Consider the following 16088-nt stretch of genomic DNA (forward strand, 5'->3'; position numbering starts at 1 on the left):
TCAACCGTTGAAAGGTGTTTGCAACTAAACCAGAGCATCTAAGCCCTGAACCCACACAGTGAACGACGGAAGCCATCCCTCCAAGGTGTTCTCAGAGTGCAACAAGTGTGCCAAAAAAATACAAAGTGAGCCAGACCAGAGAGCCATGGTGTGGCCGAGATGGTGGCTCCTGCCCTCCGTCAAGGCTGTGGGAGGTAGGTTGTGTCCACCTTGGAAGGGGTAAGGCTGCAGCGGCCTAGTGTCAGGAGAGCAGTTGGTCATAAGGAGGCTGGGGCTCACTCCTGTGGTCTCACTGCATGTGACTTACCCCACAGAACACACTTGTGGGGCAGAGCCTTGCTCTTGGACTCCAGATGATCTGTGCCAGCAGCTCTGTACCCACCTAGCACCCTCCCAGAGCCTGCAGTACAAGGGGCCTGGCTGGTGACAGTGCACAGCCCATAGCTGCTTCCCACTGGCCTGGTCTGGAGCTGTGAGGCCGGAATCAAGGCTCTACAGAGTGGGTGCCCATCTCACTGCCTGGGACAGCACTGTACACAGCCATGACACTGGGTATTCCAGCAAGCTCCAAGGCTGGTCACACACCAGTGTCTTAGGGTACCACTGCTGTAATGAAACACTATGACCAAAATCAAATTGGGGGGTGGGGGGAAGGGCTTATTCGGCCACAGTACAGCTCAACACTGAAGAAAGTCAGGACAGGAACTCACAGGGCAGAACCTGAGGCAGGAGCTGATGCAAAGTTCATGGAGGGGTGCTGCCTACTGCCTTCCTCCCCATGACTTGCTCAGTTTTCTTATAGAACCCAGGACCACCTGCCCAGGGATGGCACCACCCACAATGGCTGTGCCCTCCCCCACTGAGCACTAAGAAAATGTCCCGGGCTGGAGAGATGGCTCAGTGGTTAAGAGCACTGACTTAAGTTCAAATGCCAGCAACCACATGGTGGCTCACAACCCTCTGTAATGGGATCTGATGTCCTCTTCTGGTCTGTCTGAGGACAGCTGCAGTGTACTCATATACATAAAATAAGTAAAATCTTTAAAAAAAAAAAAAAAAAAAAGAAAGAAAGAAAGAAAGAAAGAAAGAAAGAAAGAAAGGAAAAAAAAAAGAAAAAAGAAAATGTCTCACAGGCTTGTTTATGGCCTAATCCTGTGGAAGCATGTTCCCACTTGAGGTTCCCTGCTGTCAGATGACGCTAGCTCGTGTCACGTGGACAGAAAACTACCCAGCACACCCTACCCTTCATTCCTTACTAAATGGTGGCTAGATTCACTTGGGAAGAGGAACCGTCACGAAGAAAATGTCTCCACCTGACTGGCCTGGCTAAGAAAGCAGACTAGGTGAGGAGCAGGCACCTGCCTTGGCCTCCACGTCAGCTCCTGCCTGCACTCCTGCCCTAAAAATCCCTTTTCTTAAGTTCTTTATGGCCACGGTGTTTACACAGCCATAGAAACCTACAACAATAAGACCAAACTCTCAGCCATCTGCTTTATTTTTTGTGGTTTCTGAAACAAGGATTCACTATGTAGCTCAGGCTGGCCTGGACTCCACATAGATCCTCCTGCCTCTGCAACCTGAGCTCTAGGATAGAAGACATGGAGAGCTGTGCTTGACACATGACGGGGCATGTACAAGTGATAAAGCAGTGCGGGGTCACGTCCTTGGTGTTAGAGATGGAAGCTAGGATGTCACACGGTGGCTCACTCAAGCGCAGTGTCTGGCTTTCCACGGGGAGCACAGCTCCAGCCTGGTCAAAGCAAGGAACTGCTGATCCCAGGTCGCCCTGCAGCGTGGGGCTAGAACTCCACCTTGCAGGCAGGGAAGGCCTCGTCCTGCATGGACACCAGGCTGCCACTGCCCAGCACCCTGATGCCCAGCGCCTGGTGCTGCTCGTGTGTCTCCTCATACCACCTGTGCATCACCACAGAGTCGAAGGTGGGGATCAGTGTGACCTGGGAGGACAGCAGACAGAAAGTGACCTTCCTCTCCCCTCTCTGATGACCCATCTCCCCTGTAGCACCAACAGACTTTCATAGTCAGGTGCTACCACACAGCCCAGGCTGGCCCACCACTCCCCACACCCCCACTAGTCTCCCACATGCCACTGTGGTTGAGCCATACTGTCCTTGGGCTCTCTAATGGCTCTACACACCCCTGGCTGCAGCCCCACTGAGGTGGTACAGCTCTGGCATGGGGCCGTTGTTCCTATTGTCCCAGAAGCAGACACATGCACACTGGGCTGCCTGGTCATCTGCTTAGCCTACAATGTGCTTTTCAACCAGAGGCCCTCATCCCCCATGCCCTGGCCCCACACAGCTTTGGAGCATTCAATCCTTTGATGGCACTTCTCAGCTACATGAACACCACCTGTTTCCCAGAGCTGTCCCGCAGGGTAAGGGCACCTAGGCCCCATGCCCCTGGGTCCTTAGTCTGAGCAGGAAACACCTCTTGGAAGCAAGACCTCAGTCTTGTGGTCCACCCACCTGCAGGTCAAGGTCCCACTGCCGCTTGCCAGCCAGCAGTGCATCCAGCACGGCGCGCAGGCCCTCTTCCTGGCGCTGGCCTTGCCCACTGATGACATAGCAGAGTGCGCGCACACGCAAGAAGAAGTTCTGGTCCAGGTGGCCGGCACCGCCACCGGGCAGGTAGGCCAGGTCTAGGTACACAGGGGAGCCAGCAGCAAGCGGAGCAGGGCGGCTACTGGGTCCTGTGGGGATGTACAGGTTGCTGGTGGCATCATGTAGCTACAAGGCACCTCTCTAGGAGGCTATTACCTCCCACTGACAAGGACAGGACACCCCAGATCCCTGCACCCTGTAATCAGTGGGCCATGGAGCCGGGTGCTCAGAGTCAGCTCAGCCTGTAGTCTGATGTGCACAACTGAGGCTACTCACAGAACTAGTCACGTGGTAGGTGCTGAGACACAAGTGACAGGGAGCCAGCACAGCAGACCCCCACACACCCCCGCAGCAGCCTCGGTGCCATGAGGAACAAGATGCCTGCAGAGAACTGCCAGAGTGTGGCCAATGGTGGCTCTGCTGGGGACAGACAGCCCTGCAGGGGATTCTGTAGAGGGACAGGGCAAGGCCCTTCTAAGCCTGGGCCTCTCAGGGTACATGTGAGGCCTGAGAAGCTGTAAATATCATCCCTGCCTGGATCTGAAATAGAACTGGTGGCATGGTTAGCTGTGCACGTCCTCAGAGGTGTGGGCCTGTCTCCAGTGAGGTCACTAGGAGTCACTCTAGGTAGATGGAGCTAGCAAGTCTCTCCCAGTCACTTAATCTCTCGTCGGTGTGGTGCCATCTGCAACTAGGACCCCAACTGATCTGACCTGCAGCAGTGCTTATGACCAGAGAGCTGCTGGGGACAGGCCAGAGCCAGGACTCAGTGCTGCCTGGCTAGACAGTGGGCAGGCCTGGGGGTCCGGAAGGCACTGCCCTTGGTACTCACATGCACTCACAAGCTCAGGCACTCACCTGTTAAACCAGCATTCACAGAGGGAGGCAAGGAGATCACTTCAGGTTCTAGGCCAGCCTGGGCAACAGTGCAAAACCTTCTCAGTCTGTCTCTGAGACAGGGTCTCTTTCCAGGCTAGCCTCAAACTCCTAAGATCTGCCTGCCTCAGCCTCCCAAGTGCCAAGATGAAAGTCTGTACCACTATGCCAGCAAAAGCTGCTCAAAACACCAAAAAGAGCTAAGCCTAACAGCAGCTCTCCCTCTCAGCCTCAGCAGGCAGGACATGCAGCCATCTCAAAGCACAAGACAAGAGACAGACAGCTTAAGCAGGTGATAGCTAGAGAAGGCAGTGGTGGACAGGACGGACCACACACCCTGTCAGCAACACCCAGCACCCAACAGAGGCCATGCAGGGACCAAGACAACAGATGTCTCAAATATCGTCATTTCAACAGGATGAAGAGAAGCAGAAAAACCCAGGATCTAGTGGAACTTCCTAGAAAGCAAACTTAGCCAGACCCAGACCAGAAGACCTCTCAGAAGGTGGTAAAGCAGGAGCAAGAGGATTAAGGGACTCACCAGAGGAGATCCGTGTGGCAGGGGCTGTTTTGGGGACAGTCTTAGGAACCGAGGGCTTCCTGGTGAGGGGCACACGGCCTGGCCTGTCAGCAGGCTCGCTACGGGCGCTGAGAGGCCGGTTCCGGTCCCCAGCAGGGCCCTTTGTCTTGGCAGCTACAGTTGCAGCTCTGGGGGCTACAGCAGCAGAGCTCGGCCTAGCAGGGGCTTTGCGGCTGCGGTTGGGATTGGTGGTGTTGAGAGGCTGCCGGGCACGAGGTGGCAGCGCCTCCGGGTCCACCATGCAGATTCCTGGTGCATCCGGCAGTGGTGGTGGCACACGAGGTGTAGGCAGCGGGTCCCTGGCCGCGCTCTCACTGCCTGCGTCATCATCAGAATCCGCCACGGGCACGGGATCAGAGTCAGATAGTGTGGGCAGTGACTCGCTCACTGACGTGGGTGGTGTCTCGGGTGGCCGCTCCTGCGACCGAGCACTACTGTCCGAGCTGCCTGGGGATGCAGGAGGGGGTGGCTTGCGGTGCGAGAACTCACAGGGTGACACGAGGCACAGGTCCACATCATGAGGAGACGTGGAGCGGCGTGCAAGGCGCAGAGGCAAGCTAAGCCCCGAATCACCTGCTGGCAGCACTTGCTCAAAAGACACAGATAGTGACTCATCCACCTCGGTTGAATGAGGTGAGCCCAGCTCCGCGGGCAGGGAGGGCGTGGTCAGCGTGGGCGTTGTAGCTGAGGGCGATGCATCGGGGGCAGGATCCGGGCGCAGAGGGCTGAGTGACAGGCGCTCAGGGCTATTGCCGGGTGCTGTGGGTGGTGGGGACTGAGCTGGGGACAAGGTCGGGGATGGGGCAGGTGGCCGCTCAGACTCCAGGATGTTCTCCGCTTCTCCAGGGCACTCAGGCACAGGGGCTGTGGGTGGTGCTGCCGGCACTGGGGCACGAGGCCCGTTCTGTGACACACGAGGCTTTGTATTGACCGCACCAGGCCCAGAGCGGCGTGTGTCTCGGGCTGTAGGCCGAGTGGGCACAGATCTTGTGTCCTTCTTTGGGTCACGAGTGGCCAGGGCAGGCTCCCTTCGCACTGTACTCCTGCTGGTGATGCAGCCGACAGTGCCACGAACTGGCTCCTTGCGTGCGCTGTCCCGCGAGGCCAGACTATCTTGGCTGTTGGCCCTGGAGGGTGCTTCCAGGTCATGCGTGGTGACTACCGGCCTGCGCAGGTACGGCAGGTGCTGCAGGCGCTGTAGCCCATCCAGCAGGCGCGCGGGCGGCGTGCGGCCAGGAAACAGTACCCGCACCACCTTGTCGCCAGGCGCCGCTGGCTGCCACACGAGCAGCGCACAGGCAGGCGCCGCAGGGTCCCCAGGAGGAGGGTGCAGCACAAAGAGCTCTAGGCGGCCTACGCCCAGCTTCTCGAAAAGGACAATGGGGCACGAGGGCTGCGGGCCACGCTGCAGTGGCAGAGGCGCGATACCCAGGCTCTGCAACAGGCTCCGCGCGCACACTGCCTCGTCCTCGCCCCCACGTAACCGCGATGCAGCCTCACGAGCGTTCAGGAACACCACGCCCAGTGCAGGTGACAGCAGGCGGCGTAGCCGCTCCTCATGCTGTCCCTGTGGTCCTGCAGCTGCCTCACGCTCTGCCAGTTTGCGGCGCAGCAGGCTGTTGAGGCCGGGCAGGCTGTCAGCACCCGCGTGGGTCACAAGCACGGCATCCACGCGGTCCAGGTGGCGCACCAGCTTCCAGAAGCTCGACTTGGGGTTGGAGCCACCGTTCACCAGCACCGTGAAGCCGTTGACAGCGAAAAAGGCAGCGTCTCCCAGCCCACCCGGGAACACATAGCAACAGGGCCGAGCCAGGCGCAGAAAGCCCCCCGCAGCCGGTGGCTCCAACAACTCGAAGGGCGATGGTGGCTCCAGCGACTCTGCCACATACTCCAGGAAGGCACGAAGTCCCTCTGAGGCCGGCAGCCGCGCCGGTGGGTTTAGTCGCAGCCGCAGCCCAGGCGCAGGGCCCAGCAGCGCCCAGTCCCCAAAGGTTGGACAAGACACAGTGAGGGCTGGGGCAGCTGGTGCCGTGGCCAGTGCATCCTGGACCTGTGAGGCAAGCACAGGACCACCTGGACCAGAGAACTCAACACCACTTCCTCTAATCCACACCAGCTGCCACTGGTCACCCCAGGCCCACCAGGGTCTCTGGTGGAGTTGCCTTCCTGGCCCACGACCCTGTTCTGTGCACCCTCCCCACTCACTGTGCAGTGGATGAGAGGCTTCGGGACCTTCTCTCGACCCAGAGCACAAGCTTGGGAAAGATCCGTGCAGAAGGGACAAGGGAACCGCTCACCTCTTTGTCCCCCAGCACCTGCAGGAAATGGTGGGCCGAGAATCCGCCAGTCTGCAGCAGCAGCTCCCCGGTCTCCTCCAGGCAGGGCCCTGCCAGGACCAGCAGTTTGTGAGGGGCGGGGTCCATCAGGAGGTTCCGGAGCTGTGGGTGAGGTGGGCGGCCTCAGGAGCAGCACTGGGCCAGGGCCCAGCTCTGAACTCATTATCAGAGGCAACTAAGCTGAAGGAAAGCAGAACCGGCCAGGTGTGCCCACCACAGCCCTCCCCTTCCCCGGGGCCAGCTGACGTCTGCCTGCCGAGTAGGGCTCCTCCAACATCAGAGTCCTTTCTGTGGAGACCCAACAAGCCCTTTCTCTTTCTTTAGGCAGGGTTCCTCTATGAAAACACAGGCTAGCCTTAACCTATTCCTGCTTCTGCCTCCTACTGCTGGGACAACAGGCCGGTGGCAACATTCCCAAATCAGCTTGTGGGTGCAGCAGAGTCCCAGAGCTATCTTACGCCTGGGAGGAGGGGCAGGTTGGTCAAAGCCAAGACTCTTAGCCACCCAGGGCACACAGACACTCAGTTCCTATCGCCTCCAGTTAGACACAGTACATCCCATGACTCTAAGCTCCAGCCTTCCTGCCTCACCTCTATGAGAGGAAGTAGATGCGCAAGTGTCAAGCACACATGCTGGGTCTGAGTAAGGATAACACAGGGCCCTGTTCCTACCTCATCACACAGGGACTTGTCTGAGGGGTTCAGCAGGACCAGCGTCTCCAGGGTCTCTCCACGGTGGTGCAGGCTCCGCTGCCCTGTGGGATGACAGGTCCAGGCCCTGACTCAGGATGCCTAGTGCCAAATTAGGGTCCAGTGGACCCTCAGGTACTCAAACTGCAGGACCCACACAGGGTGCTATAGCACTTGATATAGCTCAGAACAAACATGAGAGAAAATGGAAGAAGCCCATGGGTGCCCTGGGCCTCAAGCAGGGACAACACAGAAATCAGCAGAGGTGCTAGGCTGCTCACCAGCACAGCTCAGCATCTAAGCCAGAGGCACCAGGAGGCTCCACAGAGCAGACAGAGCGGCTCCAGTCCTCCCCTGCAAGCCGCTGCTCTGTGCAGGCCTTAGCAGACTGCAGCAGACCAGGCCAGAGAGCACGTGACTACCCAGAAGGGGCTTTCAGAAGGGCTGTGGTACACAGTAGGTCACTTCCAGCTTTTTCTCCATTGGATCAGAGAGCAGGAAGTCACTGTGACCCAAAGGGACACTTCCTTCCCCTCCTGCAGCTGAATGTGGTGACTCAACCCACTGGGTGGGGCCAAGCTACAAGCAATACCCATGAAGGGGCTGCTCTGGCCACCCAGGATCCCTTGAGAGCTTGCCCTCTGCTTCACTACTGGTTCTCAGCTCTAAGGCCCTTCCCTCAATCACTCCAGCCTTCTGTAAGTTAGGGACAGAGCTTCTACTGTCCCAGAGCCAAGGCAGCATCCACACACCAGAGGTCCCTCTGTGCAGGCCTTAGCAGTGCCTCACCCCATGCCCAGCATACAGCTGCCACTCAGCAGCTTGGCATCCAGTGAGCGGCAGAAGACCCAAAGGAGGCAGAGTGAGGCAGGTCACCTTTCACAATGCTGGAGAAGGTGGCCGAATGCCGGGACACAAAGGCCTTGAGCTGCTCATCCAGGCTGCAGATGGCGGGGTCCACATCCTCCCACGAGCAAACACCTGCAGACAGCAGGAGACAAAAGCTGAGCCGAGCACCAGTGCCACCCCTTCTGCCTGCCTGGCTCCCACAGCTTAGATCTTGGGGGGGGGGGCAGACTCAAGGGTCTCAGGAAGGCCTCAGCATTTCTGACTTGAGGCCTGACCAACAAGACGACCAGTGCCTGCCTGGCCATCTGCGTCCCATCTCTACTCTATTAGGATCCTGAACTTTTGAGGGATTTTTCTGTATGCACATGTATGCATGTGCACGCCTGTGTACCTATGTGTGTGCATGCACATGCATAACTGTGTGTACATGTGGAGGCCAAAGGTCAACACTCGGTGTTTTCCTCAACTGCTCTGGATCTTACATTCAGGGACTGAGTCCTTCAATAAATCTTCAGGTCATCAAGTGGGTGGGCTGGCTCCCAGTGAGCACCCAGGACTATCCTGTCTCCACCTCTCCTGTGGGATTACAGGCACACACTGCCAAGCTGAGCTCTGACAGTCACAGGTACTCAGCACATGACCTACTGGGCCATCTCAGCCACTGAATTGGGGCAGCAGTCTCTCTCACACAAGCACACACTGGCTTGCACAACAGTCTCCTGCCTCCAACTTCAAAGTGCTGACATCACACACCTGGCTCTCTTGGGCTACTCCAACCCTTGCACCTTTCCCCCATGTGCAGGGTCCCTAACTGTGTCCCCTTCCTTCAGTCTCTGCATCAGGCATCTCCTAAGCCAGTGGTTGTCAATCTTCCTAATGCTGTGAGCAGTTCCTCATGCTGGGACCCCAAATCATAAAATTATAATTTAAAGACTTTTAATTGTGTATGTGCATTCTCTCTCTCTCTCTCTCTCTCTCTCTCTCTCTCACACACACACACACACACACACACACACACACTCACTCACGACTGTGGGTCCTCATGGAGGCCAAGAGTATTGGATGCCTTGGAGCTGAACTGACAGGCTGTTGTAGATAACTGATGTGGGTGCTGGGTATTGAACTCAGGTGTAACTTTAATTTTTTTAAATCTTATTTTTAATGATGGATTTTAAATGTTTTAACCTCTCTTGTAGTCTATCACTCACTAGAGGTAGTGGAAAAAAGAAAGGATATCAGAAAAGTGGACCTGTTTAGAAAGGTTTTTTGGAGTAACTCTCATCTGTGTTGTCTAGAAATCAATTTATAGGTTGGCAGTGTCAACTTGATCTATTCTGTAAATCCTTTATGGATATGTCAGCAGTCTAGTTTGGTAGAGTCCGGTTAGCAACAGTGGTGATATGACCTAGGAGAGATAGTCAGGCCTCTGCCTCAGCTTGAGTCAGCAGAAGGGACCAACTGGAACATCAGGAGAAGTTCCCAGCTGTGCCTCTCTCGGGGAACAGAAGATCAGCAAAGATGGGAGACTCAAGTGCTGCACAGCCGGCTGTGCCAGCAAGCCAAGCTCTGTCTCTGTCACTCCACAGAGCCTATTTATACCTCAAACAGGTGTCCACTATGTGTCTTGACTCAGCACCTGTATCTAATCAGTCAGAGTGTGGCAAGAAACTATAGTAGTATACCATCAGCAGTTTGGGGGGGTGGTTGTTGTTGTTATTGTTGGTTTTTGTTTTTTGTGGAGTCTTAACAAGTGTAGCTCAACTACACAACGTAAGAAGGACCAATACATGTGTGTTGCTGGTAAAGGCTCTTTTACCATGTGTCTTTGTATGTGTCTGTTTTAGTAGAATAGCCTCTCTCCTGTGTCTGCTTCAGTGAAATGTTCCTTTGTGAGTCTTTCCTTGGCCTTTTATATCTGTGTCTATTTTAATGAAACGTCTTTCACGTGTTTGCCCCCAGCAAAATCCTATCCAACTAACTTTCCACCTCATTCAGGTTCTCTGGAAAAACAGTTTGCTCTTAACCACTGAGCCACCTCTCCAGCCCCATAAAGTTATTTTCATTGCTACTTGATAACTGTAATTTTACTAGTTACAAACTGTAAATATTTGATATGCAACCCCTCTCCAAAAGGGTCATGGATCAGATTGAGAACTCCAGCTCCAGGCCTCCAAATCCTGAAGTACCCTGACACCATGGAAGACCTGTTTGTTTTGGGTCCTCTTCCCCAGCACATCACCGTTTCTCAGAGGGCAAAGGGACGTTGCTTGTCATTCTGCCCAGCCTGTATGCTGAGCCTGTCCCACTTAGGCTCAAGGACCATGCACCTGAATGAGCATTCTACATTGTTCTGGGCATTTTATTTTTTTGAGACACGGTCTCAGGTAGCCCAGGCTGGGTGCAACTGCTCTAAGAAGTTCAGGACAAGCCCCTTATGCGGCGTCCATCTCAAAGGTGCTGAGATGACAAATGAGGGATGCTGGACTTGAAGTCCAGGATCGAGCATTCCAGGCAACTTCAGTTTTATCGATTGAACCCCAGCACTTATTTTGAAAAAGCTGTCTTGGAGCCCAGGCTGGCCTGGAACTTGCAGTGCTCCTCTGGCCTCAGCTCACGACTGCAGGGGTGACAGACGCATGCATCGCACTCGCTGCCCCGTTGCAGGCGATGCTGCCGCACCCGATGCCCCAGTGTGGCAGGTGCGCCTGAGTAAGCTCCCCTCGTGCCAAGCATCCCCGGGGCGGCCGCGCCACCCACGCACCAATTAGCAGGGGGGGAAAGCAGGCCCCCGGGCGCCGCGGGAACGTGCGAGCCAGGAAAAGGGAGGGGCCGTAGGAGGAAGGCCGCACCCCGCCGGAACCCCGAAGCTGGGGACGCAGCGCCCACCCGGCCCCAGGCCTCTCCCCAAACCCTGTACCCTCGGAATCCGATGCCCCATCTGCCGTGCCCCACGCGGATTCCAGCCCGCCGCGCCCCACCCAAACCCAGTAACCTATGTGGCAGCATTTTGTCCAGGCGGCCACTAGGCACATGCGCACCCCCACGCCCGCCTGGATCGTAGGCCACGCCCGGAACGTTGCGTCCGGGGACCCCGCACCCCACCCGGACCCCGGCCCACCGCGCGCCGGAACCCCCAGCCCCGGACGCCCCGCCCCGCTACTGTCGCCCCAGGTCCCCATGGACCCGACCTCTTTCCAACTCCTCCAGGACGTAGGCCAGCAGCCCAGGGCAGCCACACTCGCCGCCCACCACCAGCAACAGCAAGGAGCTGGGCGCCTCCACAGCCTCCGGCGCCGCCATCACCGCCGCCATCTTCGCACCGCCCCGACGCTCTGAGCGCCCCGCCCGCTAGCCACGCCCCTTCAAGGAGCTTACCGGAAGCACCGGAGACCCCGGCCGGAAGCGCCCCCTCCTCTCCACCCCTTTGTCAATGCTCTTTAGGCTCTGGGAGACCTTAAGGGACTGAGACTGGCTCTGTACTAAGATGCCGTTATCCCTCCCAAATTTTCATCCATTCATTTTTCATTCATTCACTCATTCATTCTCCCACTTAGCAACGTTTAGAATTTCTGCCCCCCGAAAACTCATTCCATCACAGGGGTTCCGCAGAGAACCAGAGTCTGACAGGTACTGCGAGCTTTCTAAGTTAGCATTTTGACAGGGAGAGCTTTGGGATGTGCTGCAGTTTGCTAGGTGTGTGTGGTGAGCCAGGTCCAAGGGCGACAGACATTACAGTGTGAGCACTGTTCCTATCATTTTGGAAGAAAGGACATTTTGAAGGGGTAAAGTCGCCAAGCCATCTGACGCCAAGTTAGTTTGTCTCTAGATGACTCTGGAACTAGTGATCTTCCTCCACAGCTTCCCACACGCTGGGACAGTAGAGAGCTTGGGATCCACTTGTGTGATGGACACTGCTTATGTGGCTCCCATCCAGACCTTCTGGAACATTTTTACCCCAAACTTGCATGTTTGTTTGTTTGTTTTTCGAAACAGGGTCTTTCTGTGGAGCCCTGGCTGTCTCGAAACTTGCTCTCTAAACCAGGCTGACCTCGCACTCACCGAGATCCGCCTGCCTCTGCCTCCTGAGTGCTGGGATTAAAGGTGTGCTCCACCACTGCCCGGTCCAATCTTACTTTTTTTAATGGCCGTTCCATGTTAAGTATTTGAAATGCTGTGCATCCCAAGAAGGACCAGCTGGCTCCCTCAGGAGTGAGCCTCCTATCTCTGGAGTAAACAACTAAGCCCAGCTAGGTGCCTTGTCACTCTCAAGTAGGCTGAGGCAGGAGAATCAGAAGTTCACAGTCTGCTACCTAGAAAACATGAGTCCAGCCTGGGCTACATCAGGTCATATATCAAAAAGAAACAACAATCTAAAAAGACAAAGATTCATGCCTTTAACCTCATCTCTCTAGAGACACAGGCAAGAGGATCTCTGTGAGTTCAACGCCAACACTGGTGTACACAGTGTTTACAAGACAGCCAGGATTGCACAGACTGTTTTAAAAACAAACGAAAAATAAGCAAAAGGCAAATCAGGACTGATATGAAGCATCAGGAAGCTAAATCAAGCCTGCTGCTGACTGATGTTCTATCCGGGGCTTGTCCAAGCCAACTTCCTCCTTGATCAGTCTGTAGCAGCAGCCATGGCCTCAAGCCATGGTCTGAGGATCCTGGGTACTAATTTCCCTGTCTTCTTGGCTTCCTGAATCCTGACTCCTCCCCCTTGGCTGGTCAGCCTGCAAAAGTTGACGGCTTGTGATTTCCTCTGTCGCTATAACGGAAACAGAACTGGGATTGATCCATTCTCAGCCCTCAGGCTAAGATCAAGTGCAGAATGGGCTTGGCAGTGCATCCCAACATCCCTGACTCATCACAGAAGGCTGAGGGAGGATGACCGTGGAGAGTCTGTGGCCAGCCTGGGCTACATAGGGAGTTCAAAGCTAACCCAGGATATAAATTGAGTCCCAGACAAGGCTGGGGTAGTCCTTTAAAATCAACACAAGCGACTACAAGATAGCTCAACTCTTAAGAGCTCTTAACTGCTCTTGCAGGGCACCCATGTTCCATTCCCAACACCCATAGCACAGGTCCCAACTGCAAGGAACTCCTGTTTTAAGGGATTCGATACCCCCTCTGACATCTATAGATGCACTCATATGTGCGTGCACTGACACACTAAGAAATCTTTAAAAGAGAAGGGACAGGCATGTTGGCATGCATCTAATTCCAGCACACTGGGGAGGGGGCAGAAGCAGGAAGATCTCTGTATGTGGTCAGCCTTGTCTACACAGAAAGTATTTGGCCAGCCAGGGCTGCACGGTGAGATCTTACCACCACATCCAAGCTGGAGATTAGTGAGCGTTAATGTCACTATTTGCTCTCCGGGCCTGGGGTTCCACCCTACATCTGCCATGAATCAGCTGGGGGAAGAGTTTCCCTTAGGTTTTGTGAACCTCAAATTCTATAAAATACAGAGAGAGAGAAAGAGAGAGAGAGAGAGAGAAATGTCCTTGAGTTTTTCCTGTCCCCAAGGTTGGGAGTCAAGGCCTGGGAGTGCAAGCCTCCCGGAGAGAAGATGAATCAGTGGTCAATTCCAAAATACTAGACTTGGGACTCAGGTCACACTCCTCACCTCTATTCACACCTAGATCCAGCCAGCTAATGGAGCAGCTGTCTGGTCCCCATGGAGACAGGGATGGAGGACGGGGAGGGAGGAAGTGATGGAGGAGGCTGTGAGCCCTTGGGGCAGTCAGACTTTCTATTCTGCAACACTCCCAAGCTGTTTAGCCAGACATCCTCCTCGACCTCTGCAGCCAGGCCTGGGGCTCCACGTGACCAGCTACCCCTAGCCACATCCCAGCACTTTCCCTGAGGGAGTCTAGGTTGACACCCTATCCCTGAGTTGTAGCCCATCTTGGCAACTTTGTGGGTTCTTTTTCCCACCCTATCACTACCTAGGAGAGAAAGAAGGATAGAGGGGAGAGATCTCTGAATCTAATTTCTTTCCTTTTATTTCTTCGAGTATGACTAACAAACCACAACCAACCCCCTTGAACAAAAACCAACCACCTATCCTACACCTATCATAGTACTAGCTGGCAAAACCAGGCCTCTGCTAGAGCATGACATAAAGCATGACTGCTGCAGCCAGTGCAAAGCAACCCTCGTACCCTCACACCTAGGGTTAAAATAAAAACACTTTCTTATATTTCTGTGTTTTTTTCAAGAAACCAAAATTCCAAAAGTATTACTGACCCAGGCTCCAGCCCCTCCCTGTGGGATCCTACCTAGCCTGTCACTCTACCCCTGAGCTATACCTCCCCCAACCCTCCCCCCATGAGATCCTAAACTGTCGCTCTATTCTTGAGCCACGCCCCCAGCCACTCCCTTGGTGAGTCTAGGCTGTCACTCTTCCTCTGAGCCACGCCCCCAGCCAGTCGCTAGAGGGTTTTAGGCAGACATAAAGTAGGCTCCCCTGTAACTTAGAATCTTCCCAACTCCGTCTCACAACCATGGGCTGGCAGATGCGGAGCACCAAGCTTAGCCCTGTTGAGCTTTGTGAACCATTGCCGTAGCTCTGACAGCGACCACAGACTTCTCCATTCCTCCCAACAACTCTAATGCATCCCCGCAACAACTGGACTCCCCCCATATCCCAGGCTGAGCTTTTCCAGTCCCAAAAGCGACCGCCAGCCTCAGCCAGCCCCTTACGTCCCAAGAGGGAGCCAGGGCCACGCCCCCTCCAGTTTGCACCAATCCTGTGCCTTTCTCTCTCCCTAACAAGCCAGTCAGAGCCTTTTCTCTCAGGCAGCGCCTTCTCACCTTCCGCACTGGCTTGCGTGACAGCTTTCCCTCAGCCGGGTCAGGTCCTCCTCCCTCTTCCTCCCCACGCCTCTTTATTTCTACTCCATCACGTCTGTAATGGTCGGTGGTCGAGCCCCTCACTCCTGCTCGTTCAGATCCAGGTAGTGTTAAGTGAGCCTGTTACATGCAAATGGCCAGCAGGGACAGTCAACAGGACTCGGTTGGTTTGTTTTCGGGTTTGTTTTTGGTATTTGAGGGGCGGGTGCTTGTTCGAGACAGGGTATCTACCTAGCTGCCCTGAAACTCACTAAGTGCTGGGACTAAAGGTGCTTCACCACCACCCAGCTTTACTTCTTTTTTTTTTTTTTAATAAAATCTTAATGTTTGATAAACCATTAAGCATAGATAACTTTTAAAAGATTTATTTATGGTTTATGTGAGTGCTCTATCTGCATGTTTGCCTGCATGACAGAAGAGGGCATCAGATCCCACTACAGATGGCATTACAGACGGTTGTGAGCCACCATGCGGTTGCTGGGAACTGAACTCAGAACCTCTGGAAAAGCAGCGAGTGCTCTTCAGGGCTCAGCCGTCTCTCCAGCCCTCTAGTCAGGAATTTTCTGACATGTGTAAATTTTGTAACCCCTCAGAGCGTGCGGGGGCCTTTTCAGAACCTCCATCTAAACTGAGAACATCTGGGATGAGGTGTGGCTTGCTATCCAAGATGGCCTCACTTTACATTCCTCCTGTCTTAGTCGCCTGAGAGGCTAGTATGTCAAGTGTGTGCGTCCACACTGAGTAAAATAGACTCTGTGTGTGTGTGTGTGTGTGTGCATGTGTGTGTGTGTGTCTGTGTGTGCCTGTGTGTGTGTGTCTGTGTGTGTGTGCCTGTGTGTGTGCGTGTGTGTATGTGTGTCTGTGTGTATGTGTGCCTGTGCGTGTGTGTGTGTGTCTGTGTGTGTGTCTGTGTATGTGTGTCTGTGTGTGTGTGTGTGTGTGTGTGCTTGTACAACCACTCTCATGCATGCGACAGAGCACAACTTTTAGAAGTAAGTTCTCTTCCACCATAATGGGACCCAGCGCTCTAATTCAGGTCTCAGGCTTGATACCAAATGCTCATGCTAGGTGAGCCATTTTACTGACTTTTTTTCTGTTTCTCTTGCTGTTTTGTTTTGAGGTCACATTTTATAGAGTTCAGGCTGACCTTGAACTCCTGATCTCTCTGGCCTCAGTCTTCCTAATGTTGGGGTGACAGGAAAGTCACACCACACCCCACAGGGTAATGGCGAGACCTGGAGATGCTAAAAACCAGGAGAGAAAACCACTGACAGGA

The 16088-nt window shown here is 54.7% G+C and overlaps 1 protein-coding gene across 2 annotated transcripts; it reads right to left on the reverse strand.

The window, feature by feature from the left end:
* Nucleotides 1-1477: 1477 nt before the first annotated feature.
* Nucleotides 1478-11286, reverse strand: Map1s (microtubule associated protein 1S). Of its 2 annotated transcripts, none has more exons than XM_034520566.2 (7): nt 11140-11286; nt 7979-8083; nt 7085-7167; nt 6375-6515; nt 4039-6127; nt 2487-2710; nt 1478-1955 (listed from the first exon to the last, which is right to left on the reverse strand). In XM_034520566.2, exons 1-7 carry the CDS (start codon nt 11261-11263, stop codon nt 1800-1802), a joined length of 2922 nt encoding a protein of 973 aa, XP_034376457.1. In that variant the 5' UTR covers nt 11264-11286; the 3' UTR covers nt 1478-1799. The 2 variants fall into 2 exon arrangements, with proteins under 2 accessions (XP_034376457.1, XP_034376458.1); XM_034520567.2 differs by having other exon boundaries at nt 7892-8083; nt 11140-11285.
* Nucleotides 11287-16088: the final 4802 nt, after the last annotated feature.

The sequence above is a fragment of the Arvicanthis niloticus genome, chromosome 16 (assembly GCF_011762505.2).
Source record: "Arvicanthis niloticus isolate mArvNil1 chromosome 16, mArvNil1.pat.X, whole genome shotgun sequence".
In the NCBI taxonomy this organism is placed as follows: domain Eukaryota; kingdom Metazoa; phylum Chordata; class Mammalia; order Rodentia; family Muridae; genus Arvicanthis; species Arvicanthis niloticus.